General features: G+C 32.9%; 2 protein-coding genes and 1 long non-coding RNA gene across 6 annotated transcripts; 2 read left to right on the plus strand and 1 right to left on the minus strand.

Moving 5' to 3' along the window:
* Window positions 1-254: 254 nt before the first annotated feature.
* LOC111495841 (zinc-finger homeodomain protein 8-like) lies at window positions 255-1,052 on the minus strand. The gene has a single exon (XM_023146044.1). The coding sequence runs from the start codon at window positions 964-966 to the stop codon at window positions 457-459; it is 510 nt and encodes a 169-aa protein (XP_023001812.1). The 5' UTR covers window positions 967-1,052; the 3' UTR covers window positions 255-456.
* A 3,741-nt stretch (window positions 1,053-4,793) lies between these two features.
* On the plus strand, window positions 4,794-8,472 carry LOC111495849. Of its 4 annotated transcripts, none has more exons than XR_002720370.1 (5): window positions 5,222-5,688; window positions 6,286-6,628; window positions 6,736-6,810; window positions 7,933-8,010; window positions 8,180-8,472. It is a non-coding gene; the product is annotated as an uncharacterized LOC111495849 (long non-coding RNA). The 4 variants fall into 4 exon arrangements; XR_002720372.1 differs by having other exon boundaries at window positions 6,286-6,411; window positions 6,565-6,810; XR_002720371.1 differs by lacking the exon at window positions 5,222-5,688 and adding an exon at window positions 4,794-4,917 and having other exon boundaries at window positions 6,286-6,810.
* A 7,207-nt stretch (window positions 8,473-15,679) lies between these two features.
* LOC111495827 (protein SHOOT GRAVITROPISM 5-like) lies at window positions 15,680-17,693 on the plus strand. Its single transcript, XM_023146024.1, has 3 exons — window positions 15,680-15,935; window positions 16,017-16,422; window positions 17,002-17,693. Exons 1-3 carry the CDS (start codon window positions 15,824-15,826, stop codon window positions 17,639-17,641), a joined length of 1,158 nt encoding a protein of 385 aa, XP_023001792.1. The 5' UTR covers window positions 15,680-15,823; the 3' UTR covers window positions 17,642-17,693.
* Window positions 17,694-17,846: the final 153 nt, after the last annotated feature.

Here is a 17,846-nt window from a genome sequence, read left to right on the forward strand (position 1 = left end):
AATATTCGAATTTCAAATCTCTGTTCTAAAGAAATTAATCTATGAAATAAATTATGTTTTTTTTTAATAATTATTATATAAGGCCTAAAAAATTTAATTAATTTAGATAAAAAAAATTGAGATGAACTAATAATTGGAGGATGAAAATGGAAAATGGTCAAGAACTCAATGATCAGAGACGGTCAGTTTTCATGAAAAAATGGAGAAAAAGCACAAAAAATTAAAATAAAATAAAATAAGGAAAAAAATTCAGATTTTTTTTTTTTTTTCCTTAAGCAAATTAGTTTATATATTACAATAAAAAGGCGGATTACTGATATATAAACTAGACCCTTTTTAGCAAGAATAACAAAGGGATCTGAAAGGGGAAAAAAAGGAAGGAAAAATTAGGCCTCCTTTTAATTTAACTCTAATCACATTCACAAAGATCAATTAATTAAATTAATTAATCTTTATTTACTGTGTTAGAGAAGAGGCATTTCCAGTGGATGCAGAATTAGAAGAAAAAGAATTCTTGTGATTGTGCATCCAAACCTTGAAAACCTGGCGAGTGACGCCCACGCTCCGGCAGAACCTCTCGATCTCGTCGTCAAGATCTCTTCTCTGCAATTTCCAACCTAATTTCTCTGCAAATGCCAGCATCTTCTCTCTCTGATCCGCCGTGAACTTCGTACGGAACCGTTTTTTTCCTCCGCCGCCGCTCCTCTCGGTATCGGTTGCGGCTTGGTCGTAGTCCATGAGATCGTCTGCGGTGGCGGCGGAAGAGCGGCCACCGCCGGCGATGTAAGTGATTTTGCGGTGGAAGTTACGGTGGCAGCCGCAAGCAACGCAGTGGAGGTTGTTGGTCGGAGAGGAGGTGTCGTCGAGGGTGAATTCGCCGCAGCCATCGGTGGCGTAACTGCCCAGACTGGCTGCATGGTTCCGGAGGCATTCTCTGTAATGATAGTTGGAGTTCTCTCCGTCCATTCTCTCTCTTCTTTTTCTCTATCTTTCTGTGTGTGGGAGCTTTGATTTGTTTGATTGAGTATATATTGGGATGCCAAACAAGCCCTAGAGGTTGCTTTATATTTGGATAAAAAATGAAGCTTTTTAAACGAAACCTCGTGAGAAATGTTTCCACAAATTTATAAAAAATACGTAAGATTTCACCACCTTTCTTTTCAGTGGCTCGATTATAGAAATTTTATAGTTAAACGTGCTTTATTTTAAACAATTATATGTCGGTGACCTACTGTAAATTTTTCCTATTGTTTTTATGGGGATTGTTTTCGCTCTTGAAGTAAGGAGCCTAGGTAACATGACCATATTGTAGCGGATTTTAAATATTGATCTAAATCACAAGTGTGAGCCGTTACCGTCTTGATATTTGAATTTGGAAATATAATGCATATTTGGATATAAGTTACACTTTAATGCAATTTTTGTTGTTATTTCGCGAGTGCCCGGGTCAATTTATACGTTTTTCGACTATTATCACGAGACAATCGTTTAGGCAAAATACATGTGATTGAACCGTGTATTTAAATCGTTTATTATTTTAACGTTTTTTATAAATACCTTAATATATAAATATCGGTAAATTCTTAATAAATATTAATAATACAAGTCCCTTCCATTGTAATTTCGGCTGTCAGAAAGGGTTTTTTCGGAAATTTGTCAGCAGACCCGTGAACTATTTCGGGTTTTCCAGCAATAATTCACCACCGCAAATATACCACAAGAAATTAAAATTTTGAGGCAGCCTTAATAATAATATATTATTTTTTCCGAACAGACTAATTATGGTGAATCATTTATTTAAGTTCGTTAAACCAAATTAAGGATATTAATCAAACTAATTAAGGTAGCTAATCATATTTTAGTTTCTGAATCATGGTTCCCACCTCCCCACTCACTTATAAGAGCCAGTTCAAACAAAGATATAATATAATTAGCCCTAAATTTAAAACGGTAATGATGAATTATATAAATATAATTACGAGAATATAAACTAGATTAATAAATAAAAATAAAAATTGGGTCTCAATTGATGCATGCATGCACCTTTACAACTTCAACTTAGATGCATGCGTGAAGTGATTAATTGAATAATTAATTGAGTTTAATTGTTGATGTTGGGCATATAATTAATTAATTAATTAACTCAAAGCATGTGACGAAGTGATCCCGAACTAATGTATATTATATATGTAGCTTTGACTTGGATTCTACGTACCATTTCGTTGTTATTTTTTTATTTAAAAAATATAATCATTGAGAATTCAGTATAAATTAAATTTTTTTAAAAAAAAATTATACATCGAGTACTAGCATTTTTCAAAATTAAAAAAAAAAACATCTTTTTTTTATTATTATTATTATTATTGGTGTTTTATTTGTATGCTCCATTCAATAGGGAAAATTAAAAAAAAAATGAAAAAAAAAATAATAATAAAGGAGAAGCTTTGGTGTCATGTAATAATATTAATTATTGGTAATGCATATGGAAGCATGTTTTTAGGTTAAATAGGTGTTTGGAAAGAAGGATAGGGTAGCCAGTTTTGTCCGTAATTCAGTGGACAGCTTGGCTGGAAAATTCTGGTTTAGGCTTTGGATTTTCCATACACAATCAGACACTAAACTTATTCCAATCCCTTCAATATTCACTCCCTAATATCTTACTTTCTTTTACGCAGACTTTGTCTCCAAATTTTGACCAGAAAAAATAAATAATAATTCATAAATAAAATTCTCATTTCATAGATATCAATTATTTGCATGCCCATACATGTACATACTCTCATACATGCATACTTTTCGTTTTAGTTTTTACATCCTACTTCGATTATAGAGGGAAACAAAACATTCTTATAAAGCTGTGGAAACCTCTTTCTAACACACATGTTTTAAAAAATAGTGAGACTGACGACGATACGTAACGGACTAGTAGTGTGTTTCAACTGTTGTAAATGGTTTTAGAGTCATACATTGATCGTTGTGCCAATAAGGACGTTGGACTCACAAAAGAAGATAGATTTTGAGATCCCACATTGGCTGAGAGGGGAATGAAACATTTCATATAAGGCTAATAACGACGTTAGGCGTTTGAACGGTTACAAATGGTATCAAAGTCAGACACTAGGCGACGGTGTGTCAATAAAGACAATGAACCCTTAAGCGAGGTGAATTGTGAGATCTCATAACGAAACATTTCTTCTAAGGGGTGTAAATTTTTCCCTGACAAATTGTAACCGGTGAAAGTGGATAATGTGAATATTATATTTTAATTAAGATATTGATATATGGTTACATATATTTACTTAATTTAACCATAATTAATTAATTTTATGAATGCTTGGTGGTATTAGTATATTTTTATATAAATGGTTTCTCGTGCATGCACCCGACCCAACGCCAATAATCATTTTTAACTATCCAACATTACAGAACGATTCCAACCCTAGAACTCGACAGCTTCAGTTTCCAATTTTCCGACTTTTTTATTATTATTATTATTATTATTATTTTAAATTAACCCATACGACAATTATTTTTATTTTTATTTTTATTTTTTGTCACGAATTAATAGTTTTGTTTGGTCTATAATCTCTAATTATTTAGTTGTCGCATCTTCATATGCAAGTACAACCAAGATTCGAGTCCAACTCATTAAGGGAAAAAAAAAACTTTAAGATTGGAGTCTCAAATAAAATAATTAAATTAACTAAATTTTGCTCGTTAAAACCCTTTTTAGAGGATTTAGTCGAACTCGATTAATAAATTAAACAGATAGCCAAGGGAGGATTAGTTCATTTAATTAATAAGTGATACAAAATTAAGCAAGGTAATTAACACAATAATAAACTTTTTGTCACCGGAAACTGGCACCTTTACCAATTTGGCCATCTTGATCATATGTTTCCATTAGAGTAATTCTATGATGAGTCATATTATTATAATTTTTTTTTAAAGAAACCCGTTAACAAGAACAAAACATCATAAAAGAATATGTGTTAATACGCGGGGATAACTTTCACTTTTGAAAGTGAAAAATAAGTAACTTGACCATGTCGGACCATTGAGTGTTTAATAAGTAACTTGACCATGTTAGAGAATGCTGAGACCATTAGGTGTTAAATCGGGCGGAAGTTTTATTATTTATTTAAGTTCCAATTTGGATGGAATTTAAATTTTATGTTTATGTTTAAAACGTTTTGAAAGGTCAAAATTGTAATATCCCAATCTCCAATGATAGCAGATATTGTCTTTTGTTTCTTTTTTTTTTTGTTACTTTTGAGTTTTTTAAAACGTGTCTAATAGGAAAGAGAAGAGGTTTTCACATTTTTCTAAAGAATGTTTAATTCTCCTCCCCAACTGATGCGAGATCTCACAATCCACCCCTTTGGACCCAACGTTCTTGCTAGCACACCACCTCTAATACCACTTGTTAGCACATCACCCGACTCTAATACCACTTGTAACGGTCCAAACCCACCGCTAGCCGATATTGTTCTCCATCTTTTCCTTTTAAGGTTTTTAAAAGGCATATGGTAGATAAAGATTTCCACACCCTTACAAGGAATGATTCGTTCTCCTTTTATATCACAAAAATGGATTAAACCCAAAATTTATCTATTTTTTCATTAATAATATTTTTGTAAGAAAAATTGCATGACCAATATAGTATTGATAAACTAAGGTGACATCTATTTGAAAATATTCTGTTTCTAGTATTTTAATTATTAAAATTTATAATTTCACGAGAATTTTATATAATTTTAGGTTCAACACTTGCGCGGGACGAGCATTGTGTCTTGAACACTTAAACTGATACTATCATACTGCGATGGCGGCAAGTGTCCCGCCATGACGACTGCTCTGGCTGCGCTTCAACTCGCCTTCCTTTCACCGACCGCTTCCAAGAAACTTGCATATCCCGTAAGCTTCTGTTTCTCCTGCTACAGTTTCACCTCCAAATTTAGTTTAATTTAGACGACGCACTGGTTTTCTTGAATCAGCTATTTAGATGATACTGCAATCAAATTCTACTTAACTAGCTGAATCGCTTGATTGATACTTCAATTTGTGTAAATATCAGGATTCTAGTTTGTTGTATCGTGTATCGCTACTGTTCTCTAAAGAAGGTGCAAATTGTTCAGCAGTTTTTCAGCTGTTCAGGGCGTAGAAATGTCAATTTGTGGTTTGTGCCAATGCTTCCAATCCAAGAAATGGCCAACTTCTTTCTCTTTTAACTCTTTCAGTGAATTGAATTTCCGGCATGAAACAGCGAATTTCAGGTGTTTTTGACCCAGAATTTCAACAAATTCTTAATTATATGAGCTTGCACAAATCCTCTTCGTTTGTTGCTTTGTTTAGAAGCATTTTAGCTCCATCGAGACTTTGCGCTTTAATACAGAAAATGATTAGTAATATGCTAAAGTATGTTTGTTGGGATCCGTTCTTCTAAATTGTAGGAAGTGGTGAAGGGAACATATATTATCATCAAGTTTCTAGATGTCCAGTTTAGTTTCAGGAGGCTGATCTTGTATTGGCGATGTGCAGTTACTTCAGTCCTTTGATGAAATCGATTACAAACAGAGGCCAAACTGATTGTGCCATGAATGAGGAAGACCTTGAAGAGAAAGATGATCTTTCGACTCGAGAGTCTCGATTCTTGTATCCAACAGCTGATACTCGGTCGACATTAAGGTTTCGAAATGCCAAATTAGAATGTATGCTTAGTTCATATTTTTTGGTGTGTGAGGCCACATGTAACAACCCAAACCTACCACTAGCAGATAGTGTCCTATTTGACATTTTCTTTCCGAGCTCTCCCTCAAGTTCCTACACATTCCCCTCTTCAACTAATGTGGGATATCGCACTCCATCCACATGAGGCCCAGCGTCCTCGCTGGCACACCACTCGGTGTCTGGCTTTAATACCATTTGTAATAGCTCAAGCCTACTGCTAGCAAATATTATTCTCTTTGGACTTTCCCTTCCGAGCTTCCCCTCAAGGTTTTTAAAACGTGTCTTCTAGAGAGAGATTTCCACATCCTTATAAAGAATGTTTTGTTCCTCTCCGACGTGGGATCTCACACCACAATTGAAATTTCATACTATTGTATCTCTACCGGGTTGTATTTACTGGAAATGTTTGCACAAGTTTACTGTACCTGTAGTTAGCCTTTATGTGGCTGAAGGAGGCTTATCTCATATGGCTTACTCAGGAACTTTTCTGCACATCCATTTTATGCAAATTTCATTTCAATCGTTTGAATTTATTTCACACGTTTTTCTTTGAAGGGGTTGGAGACCATCTTATAGAGATGCATTGCTTTCAGTGAGAAAAAAAGTTAAACGTTCCTTGCTCAACCAAGTTGTCATCTGGAGACCTTGAAGCAGAAATCTTTCTTCATTTGTTCCTGCAAGGTACTTCCCCTAAGCCTGTGGGTTAGGTAAAAATTTTATATTCTTGATTTGCTCATCTAAAATTTAGATGTGTCGCTATATCTGAAGTTTCATACATGAATCAAGTGCCTGTGTAAGTTGGTAAGTCAGAAAACTTTGTCCTTGCCCATGTAGTGAAGAATCATTATGGCATTCTAACCTTGAAGATAGTCTACAAATTGGACTCAATCTGTGCAAAGTGAAACTTTAGCAGCTACAGATGGAGCATCTGACCTGCAATCCTTGATATTTAAGGTATCGGTTTTATAAATCTTTTCCCCTCAAGAAGCTTTCCTCTTGTGTCAGCTTGCTAGGACATTATCTGGGAAGGTGTTCCAACAAGCGGCCAACCATTGAATTAAAAAGGAAATCATCAAAAAGGTACTCGGTAACATCGAAAGCATTATTGATGTGTGATCCTAGAAATAAATGCCATGGTTTAGAGAGCACAGCCTAAAGCAGCTGAGACTGTCTTTCTTTGCTTTTATGCTCTTTCTGTCCAACTGGCTTCTTTTACTTGGGAAGTTTTGCTTTCTTTATGTAGTTGTAAAGAAGTAGGCCTCATGTCGATTGAAAAGGTGAACGAAATATTTTTTATATAAGAGTGAAACTTCTTCCTATCAAATGCGTTTTAAAACCGTGAGGCTGACGTCGATATGTAACGAGCCAAAGCGGACATTATCCATTAGCGGTGGACTTGGATTGCTACCGTTTGTGCAAGGTATCCCCTTACAATCAGTATATTGGTATCACTGAAGTAGCCCAAGATCGATTACAAGTGAGCCTTTTGAGAGGGCTGTACACTCCTTCCTAAGACAAAAGTCTCCCAAGATATAATCTAGCTCTTACTAACCCACAGACTAACTATATGCATAAACTGATTACACAAAAAACAGAACAAAAGACACTCCTACAAGCAACTTCACTGGGATGCAATTCCAAGCCTTCCCCTCCTTTGATATCTATTTACAGTAGGAGTTCTTACCATTTATATTTAGTGGAATGAGTCTTTTTTTTCTGTCATGTAACATAAGTGTGAGATCTTACATTGGTTGAGAGGAGAATGATGCATTTTTTATAAGGATGTAAAAACCTCTTCCTAGTATACACGTTTTAAAAATCTTGAGAGTAAGTTGGAAAGGAAAATCTTATGATAAGGTTGAAAGCATGAGGTTCGCTCGTGGGAACAAGGAATATCTTATGAAAACATGGAAGTTCCACCGTTTTAGCGAGGAATCTCTTTTGAGAGAGGGGAGGTTCTGCCACGAAAACTAGGAATATCTTAAGGATTCACAAATTTATCGTCTATAACGCTACTTATGGTCCACCCATCCATTTGTTATTTAAGATATTAAAATATTATTTCTAAAAAAAAAAGTTCATAAACTAGAAGGTATTCCGGAAACAATTTTAGTTTTAGCCCACGGGCCACGGGCATCCATTAGGTACCCATTCAGGTTTATCTTTGAATATTGAGATATCTAGTTCTTGCAATTTGGACAGGGTCTTGCTGGTGCTGCTTTAAGGTATCTGGGTTTCAGAAGCACGATGACTTTGCTCGGCCCAATGAACTAACAAAAGGTCTACACATTGAAACTTTTGGTGACTAAATCAATCGAACTGCTTAATTTTTTTTTTTGCTTTCTTGTTCAAACATGGCCCAGTTCATGATATAGGCTTGATAAAATTGTTTCCTTGTTGCTAATTAATTTAATGCCAACCAGTTTATTATTATTTGTATCTGAATCAGGTTTTGGGGAACATTTCTAGCGGATGTGGTGATTCAGATGATGGGAACTGATTATGCTGTAATATTTAGAGCAATCCTGAACTGGGTCTAATTGGGCTTTTCCTTCGGGCTTCCCTTCAAAGTTTTTAAAACACGTCTGCTAGGGATAGGTTTACACACATTTATAAAAAATGTTTTGTTCCTCTCTTCAATAGATGTGTGGATCTCACAATACACTCCCTTTCGAGGCCCAGCGTTTACGTTGACACATTATCCATTGTCTACCCCCTTTGAGGTTCAGCGTCTTCGCTAGCTCAAGCCCACTGCTAATAAATATTGTTCTCTTTGAGCTTTCCCTTTCGGGCTTCCCCTCAAGGTTTTTAGAACATGTTGTTACGTAGAGGTTTTCACACCCTTATAAAGAATTTTTTATTTCCTTCTCCAGTCAATGGGGATTCTCACCATCCACGTCCTCCCTGACACTCGTTGCCTTCTCCACTTGATGAGAGATCTCACAAATTTATTCTCTTGCTTCTTTTGCATGCTTGTGGTACACTCCATCAAAGTGATTCGATTACAAAGTGATTTTTTATCTATCACTTTTGAATAACTTTTTGAATAATCATCATTAAGACCATTCTTTTCTAAATCCAAACACACCCTTAGCCTCAATCTTGGTATATCAACTAACCAAAATGCCTAGTTTGGTTGGGTTTAACCGATTGCTTTACTGAAATGCTTAATTTATCTGAAGCCTCGTTGGGGCAACAGAAAAGGTCCAATAGCCCTGCTATACCTATTCGACCTTGCACTCCAACTATTGCAAGTTTCTAGTGTATAATAAAACTTAAAATCATCACAAAAGAGAGGATAAAGAGAACTATAAAGTAAAAAGTGGGGAAAGGCTGAGGGGGCAATATTAAAGGTAAAACTTAGTGGTAGCTAGGTAAGTATATTAAGAACAAAGGAAAATAGGATGGATGTGTCTGATATGAATGGAGCGTTTAACTTTCATTAGTAAACCCCGCCTCAGCTTTTTAGGTAAGAATGATATGATTTGGTTCATTACTTTTCCTGGGCACTGAGAATATTGATTGTTTTTGCTGCAGATTTGGATTACTCGCACAGATACGGTCGACGAGTGATGAGTGACGAATGCTGAATTTGAGCTTTTGGATGCTTAGTACATCACAATCTAATCAACATTAAGATCTTGCTTGCCTTCTTGAGCTCCACATCAGGTGAAAGCTCATTATTTTCATAAAAATGAAAGGGTAAGAGATAAGAGATATTTTTGAAATAAAATATAAAATTTATGAGTATTTTTAATATGAACGTAGTAAATTTGGGAAGTATATAGGCGTAGTTTATAATTATTTGTTAAAATGGTGTAAAAAATTGGGTATGAACAGCATGGAAACATGCTTATCCAGTGGTTACGTGAAAAGGAAGAGGCAAATGGAGGAAAGAAGACGGTGGCTTCTTTTGATAAAGTGGGGAGCTTTTTGATGTTCTTAATTTGTTATTATTATTATTATTTTTAAAAAAATTAGCTTTTGACTTTTTGCAGTTTCTTTTATTTTTTTAGCGACCTTGTCTTTTTGATGCAAAAGAAACGTCTCTCTCCACTTCCACATGGTTTGTTTCTTTCGAGACATCACCATTCCACCTTTAAGAAGCAAATTTCCATTTTCTTTTTTCCTTTTTATATGGGTTTTCGTTTTCATAGGTGGGGGTTATACTATTCATATATATAGATATATATATATATTATGTGTATTTATTATTATTATTATATATACATCTCACTATCCATCCCGTTTGTGGGCCCAACGTTCTTATTTGTACACTTGTTCTTGTTTGCACGCTGACAAGTGTTTGTCTCTTACTTGTAGGTGAATTCTTTTTACCCTCTTAAAACTTGTCTCTCACTTGTAGGAGCTCTTCTCTCGAAATACAAATTTACCATAGGAAGCACAGGAAATTTGCAAGACTTTGTCATCGATAGATAATAATTTAATTGTTATTTTATAATTTTTAAATTCAATAATATGTGGTGGTGTTGTCAGATTTGAATACTCCTAAATTGAAATTATAATTGTTTAACTAATTATACTCAAATTATTAACATCAATGATATTCATTTCATCCTTTTATTAATTTTAAGCTTTCATTTTGTGAAACTAACCTATTTTAGTTTAAGTTGAAATAAATAAAGAAATGAAACTCCGAAAAACAACGAATTTTTACTTCCGAGAGTGGCGCTAGAGGAAAGAATATTTTAATAAATAGACGTGCCACGTCAGCCCCTTGCTGGAAATTAAGGCGAGACTTGAGAGTGACAAATTTCTGGGCCCAGCCCACCAAATGAAAAATAATTATAAAAAAAAAAAAAAAAAAAAAAAAAAAAAAAAAAACTCTCGACCTCGGAAGCCGACATTCACTTCAGTTCAACATCAAACCAGCCTCAAGATGTGGTTAGAGAAGGCCCGTCCCAATATAAACTGATAATTTTTCATTATTGAATATTTTAATTTTTTTTTGAGGTATATATAAATTTTAAAATAATCTCTAAATCAAAATTTTATTAGATTAATTAAAAAAATCAATTTTTATTACGATAAAAACAACATGAACCTAATTCAGATATTTGCGCATTGTATTTTCTCATAATAATACAAAAAATATAACATATCTCTTTGTATTATATATATAGATATAAGATATATCAAATTAGGTAGATAAATTATTAATAGGGTTGGATTCTACCATAGCTAGAGTGCATATGAATACAAATAGGATAGATATATATCAACATAATTTGATATTGTAATCAATAAAACCCTAGAAATTTAATGTAGCCTCCCCTTTTTTTGGCGTTATAAAAGTTTGAAAAATAAGAAAAAAAAAATGGATTTGATTCCATGTGGCTTTGATCTCAATAATAGACATCAACCAAATCATTTGAATACTTGTCCTCTTTCATTAATATTTTTTTATACACGCTACCTTCGTAACTAACTTGATTAATCAATTATGATACAAATAAAGCAATAAAATTATTTTCTTTTCAATTAATTAATTATCAATATTGTCCGCTTTTACTCATTACATATCACCATCAGGTTTACGATTTTAAAACGCGCCAAATCTTATAAAAATTGAGATCTAATAATATAGGATGAGTATGAACGGAGTAACGATCTAATATGAGCCCCATTTTGATTCTCATTCCTTCAAAAGACATTGAACAAGGGCATTTGATATTCTGAAAAGAAAATACAAAAGGCTGAAAATGTTAATGCAAAAAAGCAAAAAACAAGTCATGTTATTATCAACTTGGGAATAAAATAAAATAAATAAAAAATAGGGAAGATGATGGAAGTCCAAGATTGATGAAAACATGCACATGCAAGAATGTCCTTTTGGCACAATCATGTTTATGTGTGTGTTTTGATCCCAAATCCAATCATACCCCCATTAATTTAACATCAAATTATTTAATATTAATTAATTAATTAATTAATTAATATAAATATTTAAATATTAGGAACTTTCTTTTTGTCAATTAATTATGCGAAAACAAATGAATAACCACTAAACAACAACAAACCCATAACTTTTTTGATTGTAAATCAATTCATAAAGTTAATTATTCATGTGGGTCTGCCTTAATTTCTAAGATATTTGTTTTCTCCTTTAGAACACTTTATTTATTTATTTATTTATATAAATTAATAAAAAACAAATAAAGATAAGATCCATGATTTGGTGTAGGGATGAAGTTAATTGGGCTTGACATGAAATTAAATTGGTCCTACAATCCTTCTTCTTCTTCTTCTTCTTCTTCTTCTTCACCTTTTTTATTAATTTTTTAATTTTTTAAATTTATTTTCTTTGGTTCCCACAACCACCAAACCCAGCAGCCACCATTATTAACTTTTGAAGTTTCCCTTAAGATTCTTTTTATAAAGTTAATTACACCTTGAGAATTATATCTTGGAGCTGTCAAGCATCATGGTACCTTCATGCACCTTTGTCTCCTCTTATATATTATATTTTATACCAAAGTTTTGTTCTTATAATATAACTTATTCATACCATCCTTATAAATATGAATATAAATATTATTCATATTAATTTTTCTTTTTTTTTTTTTTTGCAAGTATAATGGTTAAAATATTTGACTTTTAGAATGTAGTAGATGTTAATTATATCGACATTTTGTAAATAAATATTATGATAATTTGTTGAGAGAATACTTTTGAGCTGATTTTAAAGTGATTAAAATAAATATAATTGTGAACTAAAATATTATTAATGTAATAACTAAAATACGGTAGTTATGAGCATTAAATAATGAGCTATCTTGAAGAAGAAATCAAGATTTGGTATTTACTTGAATTAGATGCGGCATGCCTATTTTAAATTTGGTGAACTCATATCATCATGACTAAAATCAATAATTCAATGAAAATCAGACATTTTTTCTCAGGGCTACGATCGGCTGCATTGTTCGCACAGTTCTTTGGTGCACTTGACTAGATCGAAACCCCAAACTCTCTCCTCTAAAATCATACGGCTCTGATTGATTTACTCCCTCCAACGAACTAGATTCAATGAAATTTCAAAATTGTTTAGCCATTTTGGATCGTCCGATTATTTTTCACAGTCATCTGACGGCCTATTCCAATTATGAAGCGAGTATTAAAAATAACATATGTACTACTGCCCGGGTTTGCTTTTTATCCCTTGCCCGTACGTATTTATTAGTTACATTCTCGTTTCAACCCTAGCTGCCCGTCGTAGGAGTTACTAACCGTGAATGGCATTAAATTTTAGCCCATTTTCCCCAAAAATAGTATTAAAGCGTGTCGTAATGATTACTGATGGGTGGCAGGGTTATTATTTTAACAAATCTGTAATTTTAAATGATGAAAAAGTTTCAATTATTTCTAATAAATAACCACACTTTATGCCAATAACGTTAAATTACAAAATAAATTAAATAAATAAAATCCTAAAAATATTTTTAAAATAAATTTTTATTACATATTCAAATATTCTAACCGATTTTTATTCTAAAAATATTTTTGAAATAAATGGTAAAATTCACCATTATTAAAAGTGGTTTAACCAATAATTGATAATAAGATTTTTAAAGATTTTTTTTCAGTACTAGGTTTTTAGGTTAAATAGGTTAAATAATACAAAATATTTTAAGATTTCAATTATGTCTTCTTCAAATTTAAAATATTAATATATATATATATTTAAAAATTTAAGTAAACTCGAGTATAAAATTAATGTATTTTAGTTACTAACTATTGGATGATGAAAGTCGTAATTTAGGGAATGATATTGGGTTTATAATCAAGAAATACTCTCTTTTATAAGGCTTTTTGGAATGCCCAAATTAAAATCATGAGAACTTATGATCAAAATAGACAATATTATACCATTAAATGAATGCATCGTAGCATAGTATAAGCAATGAATGTATTGACAAGAAGGAATGGCATGGAATGTTGCAGTCCACAGCCCTTAGAATCTCTTGTCAATTCATTCACAAACCACAAACACTTAAACCCCATATGTTCATAAATTCTTATAGGGTACGTTTTCACTCCGTCAAATCTTATTAATGCTTCAAAACATGTATTTGTACGATCGTAAGAAAATTTTAAAAACTTTCTTACACAATCCCTTTTAGAGTAAGTAATTTTATGTTTATTTTTACGCGACATGCTTGAGTACGTCCTCGAAAGGTTAAAAAAAGTGGGCTAGAGGTTCAAATTTTTATACGTTTGAATTTAAATTATTATATATATTAATTAAAGTTATTGAATGAAAATAGAGGGTGTATCTTTGACCTAGAGGAAAAAAAATCTCACATTTACTGGGCAGGCTGAATTTAATTATTTTTAACATCTTACTTTTGTATGCATGTGGAAAAAGGAGACTATAAATCTCTTAACACACATAATTATGATGATATTGACCACTATGCCCCTGAAGGTGACTTTACATCTTCACCACCCATCTGATTTACCTTTACAAAAGCTGCTCCCTAACTAGGATAAAACAAACCCTACTTTAACTACAAACCTGAGGGTATTTTCGTCCTATCCCCTCTTTTTATCACATATTTTCAAAATTTACCTTTTTTTTTCCCTTTGTTTCTTGGAACAATAAACTTTAGTAAAACTATGCTGAATAGAACTGGTTTCTCTAAAAAGTTGTTTTGTGTTTGTTTTCATCTTTTGTACATCGTATTGTTTCGGTAGTGATTTTTGTTTCTCTTCATCGGTGATTTGAATATTTGATTCTTTGTCGAGTGTCTTAGCCAATAGAGCTGACCGTAATAATTATATTATGTGGTGCTCGAGTAAAAATAAGAAACATGAATGAACCGATACCACGTTTAAATGAAAGTGAACCTAATGATATGATGGTTAAAAGAACTCAAAGTTACTATGTATACTAATAAGATGTATCTTCTTTTTGGTTGCTTAGACCTCCAAAATTAAATGCGTTTACCTTGAAACAATTTTATGTTGGGGGATTGCCTATAAAACATGTGAGTGAGACTACTAAAATGGCTCGTGTTGATCTGTAGTGATAATCTTTACCTTTTAGAAGTAATTTAAGACAAGTAAGTAACATAGTGACGTTGAAGAGAATGCAAGAGAATGTCGAGACCATAAGATGCTAACTTATTCATTTTACCTTAAAAATGGTGAAATTTCAATTTTTTAACTTCCAATAAATTTATCTTTGAAGAAAGAATTTACACTCTACAATTTTTTAACGAAAAAAAGTACACAAAAATGGCAAAGAAAATCTAAGATAGTTTCTATTTACACATCTGAAAAAGTTGAATGTCTACTGTTTTATTCAACAATTATTATTTATTTTTTTTTAATTATTGAAAAATAAGAGGATAAGAGTTTGTTTTAAACTCGATATTAAACGTCACATCGACTGAAACGTCCACATCTCAATGTTATAGAAATGTTAATGAAAATATAAATAGATATTTATATCTAGACGGATATTAAAAAAAATTAATAAATAATTATTTTACTAAATTTTTATTATCATAATATTAGACATTCTCTAACGATCAATTTTTCTGTGATATAATAACAATGTCGATATGTATATATATACAAACTCGAATGTATGTATAGGTAACGAATTTGATTGATGTTTTAAGTAAAAACTTTTGTTTGTTTTTTATTTTTGTTTTTTTTTAAAGTGTTCTAAAGATCAGTCCTTTGCTTCCTTATGAGTTAAACTCTTCTCTCACTATATATATACATATATATATATATATATATATATATGGTTTTGAAAAGTTTGATTTGAGGAAACTCAATAACTACATGTGGTGAAGATGGTTGGAAGAAGTAAAGAGAGAAAGAAAGGTGAGATAGAAAAAGCTGATGCAAAAAGCTGAAATTTTTAAAAGCCCATTAATTTATAATACAAAAGCTGAAGAACCCCAAAAGCATTACCCTTCCCCTCCTCTTTCTCTCTCCTCTTTCTCTCTCTAACCCTCCAATTTATCTCTGCAACCCTTCTTCTCAAATTCCAAATTATTCAAACCCTTTGGCCCTTCTTCTCTCTCTCTCTTCTTTGAAGCTTTGAAGAGCTTTTCCCATGCTGGCTGATCTCTCCTCCCCTTCCCTTCCTTGCTTTGAGCCTTTGCCTAATTGCTTTGAAAGCAATGGAACCAATACCAAAAGAAAAAGAAGGCCTGCTGGGACTCCAGGTATGCATATCTATATTGGTTTCGGGTTCATTTCGAGTAGTAATTCAATTGAGTTATGCTTAATTTAATATAACATAACAGACCCAGATGCCGAAGTCGTTTCTCTTTCTCCCAAAACCCTATTGGAATCAGATCGTTACGTTTGCGAGATCTGTAATCAAGGGTTTCAAAGAGATCAAAATCTACAAATGCATCGACGTCGACACAAGGTGCCGTGGAAGCTCTTGAAGAGAACCGAGCCGACAACCGCGGTTAGAAAACGAGTCTTCGTCTGCCCCGAACCGAGCTGTTTACACCATAACCCTACTCATGCTTTGGGGGATTTGGTGGGAATAAAGAAACACTTTAGAAGAAAACATAGTAACCATAAGCAATGGGTTTGTGAGAAATGCTCTAAAGGCTATGCTGTTCAATCCGATTACAAAGCTCATCTAAAAACATGTGGAACTCGAGGCCATTCCTGCGATTGTGGTCGGGTTTTCTCAAGGTATTTATACGTTATTCTATCGGTTTAAGCTTTTGAATGGAGCGATGATTTGATCGTACCAACTCGAGCTAGCGAGCTAGCGAGCTAGTAGAGTATCTTGCATTTCCATTTCTATTAATGGCTGCTGATGTTTTCTGACTGAAATATACAAACATTCATCATCGTAAACAGCTCAAGTTTTTATAATCAGCTTTTTGTGTCGCAATTTGGCTCATTTTCCGATGATCAGTTCTTGGTTTTTTTTATCTCTCAACGAGAATCAGTATAAATCTTTGTCAGGACAGCGATTTTTTTTTGGTATTTTTATTTTTTTTATTGGTCCCATAGTTAATAATGTTATTAAATTATGTACTTGTTCATGTTCTTAACAAGTTCTTCACAAAAAGATTCAATTTTTTGATGATGGGTTGTTTTGATTTTGATTTAATTTCTTGAATTCAAATGGGTTTTCATGATTTTCAAAATTTTTTGCCTCTTTTGGGGTTTCAAAAACCTAAAACCTTCCAAATTTGTCTAATTTCTATACACTTTTTTGGATCTTAGCTTTGTTCTTCATTTTTTTTTTTGGTTTAATTTTAGGGTGGAGAGCTTCATAGAACATCAAGATAGCTGCAAATTGGGTCATCATCATCAACAATCAGAACAAAAGCTTCCATGTTTATCAAGAACAGCTTCAAGTCCAACTCCAAGCCCTTCTTCAGATACAAATTTCAGCTTCTTCAACAAAAACCATACAATAATTCCCCAAAGGATCATTACTCACCATCCACAAAACTTGGAACTTCAACTCTCCAACAATTCAACTTCCATTCACTTATCCGTTTCGCCGAAACGACGCGAAAATTACTCGACCCATTTACAGCTTTCGATTGGTTCGTGCAATTACGATGAGAAAAACGACGATGGGGACGACGATCACGACGAGAAAACAGGAAATGGGTTGGATTTTTTTAAGGTAAAAGAGGAAGCTAAAGAGCAAATGAGAGTAGCAATGGAAGAGAAAGCTATAGCTGAAGAAGCAAGAAACGAAGCAAAGAAGCAAATTGAAATAGCTGAAAAAGAGTTAGCCAATGCGAAGAGAATGAGACAAGAAGCACAAGGTGAGCTACAACGAGCTCTTGCTTTGAAAGAACATGCCATGAAGCAAATCAACTCCACCATTCTTCAAATCACTTGTCAAGTTTGTAGGCAACATTTTGAGCCATTCCCAACAATTTGAATGTGTATTATTGTTGTTTAAAACGAAGAAAAAAGGAAAATTTTAGTTTTTTATATGAAGTTTTGATGATTTTGAAAGGGTTTTATCTGTGCACGATGTCTCACATTGGACTTTCTTATAATAGACACGTTTTAAAGATTTGAGAGAAAGCTCAAAAAGAAAAATTCAAACAAAACCCGTGTCAAGAAATGATGTGGGTTTCAGT

Source organism: Cucurbita maxima, unplaced genomic scaffold, assembly GCF_002738345.1.
Source record: "Cucurbita maxima cultivar Rimu unplaced genomic scaffold, Cmax_1.0 Cma_Scf00021, whole genome shotgun sequence".
Taxonomy (NCBI): Eukaryota; Viridiplantae; Streptophyta; class Magnoliopsida; order Cucurbitales; family Cucurbitaceae; genus Cucurbita; species Cucurbita maxima.

Excerpts from the sequence above, each read along its gene's own strand:
- LOC111495841 (XM_023146044.1), bottom strand. The coding sequence starts at position 966 with ATGGACGGAGAGAACTCCAACTATCATTACAGAGAATGCCTCCGGAAC.
- LOC111495827 (XM_023146024.1), top strand. The coding sequence starts at position 15,824 with ATGCTGGCTGATCTCTCCTCCCCTTCCCTTCCTTGCTTTGAGCCTTTG. Across the intron at positions 15,936-16,016 it reads AAGGCCTGCTGGGACTCCAG|ACCCAGATGCCGAAGTCGTT; the intron begins GTATGCATATCT and ends ATAACATAACAG. Across the intron at positions 16,423-17,001 it reads TGTGGTCGGGTTTTCTCAAG|GGTGGAGAGCTTCATAGAAC; the intron begins GTATTTATACGT and ends GTTTAATTTTAG.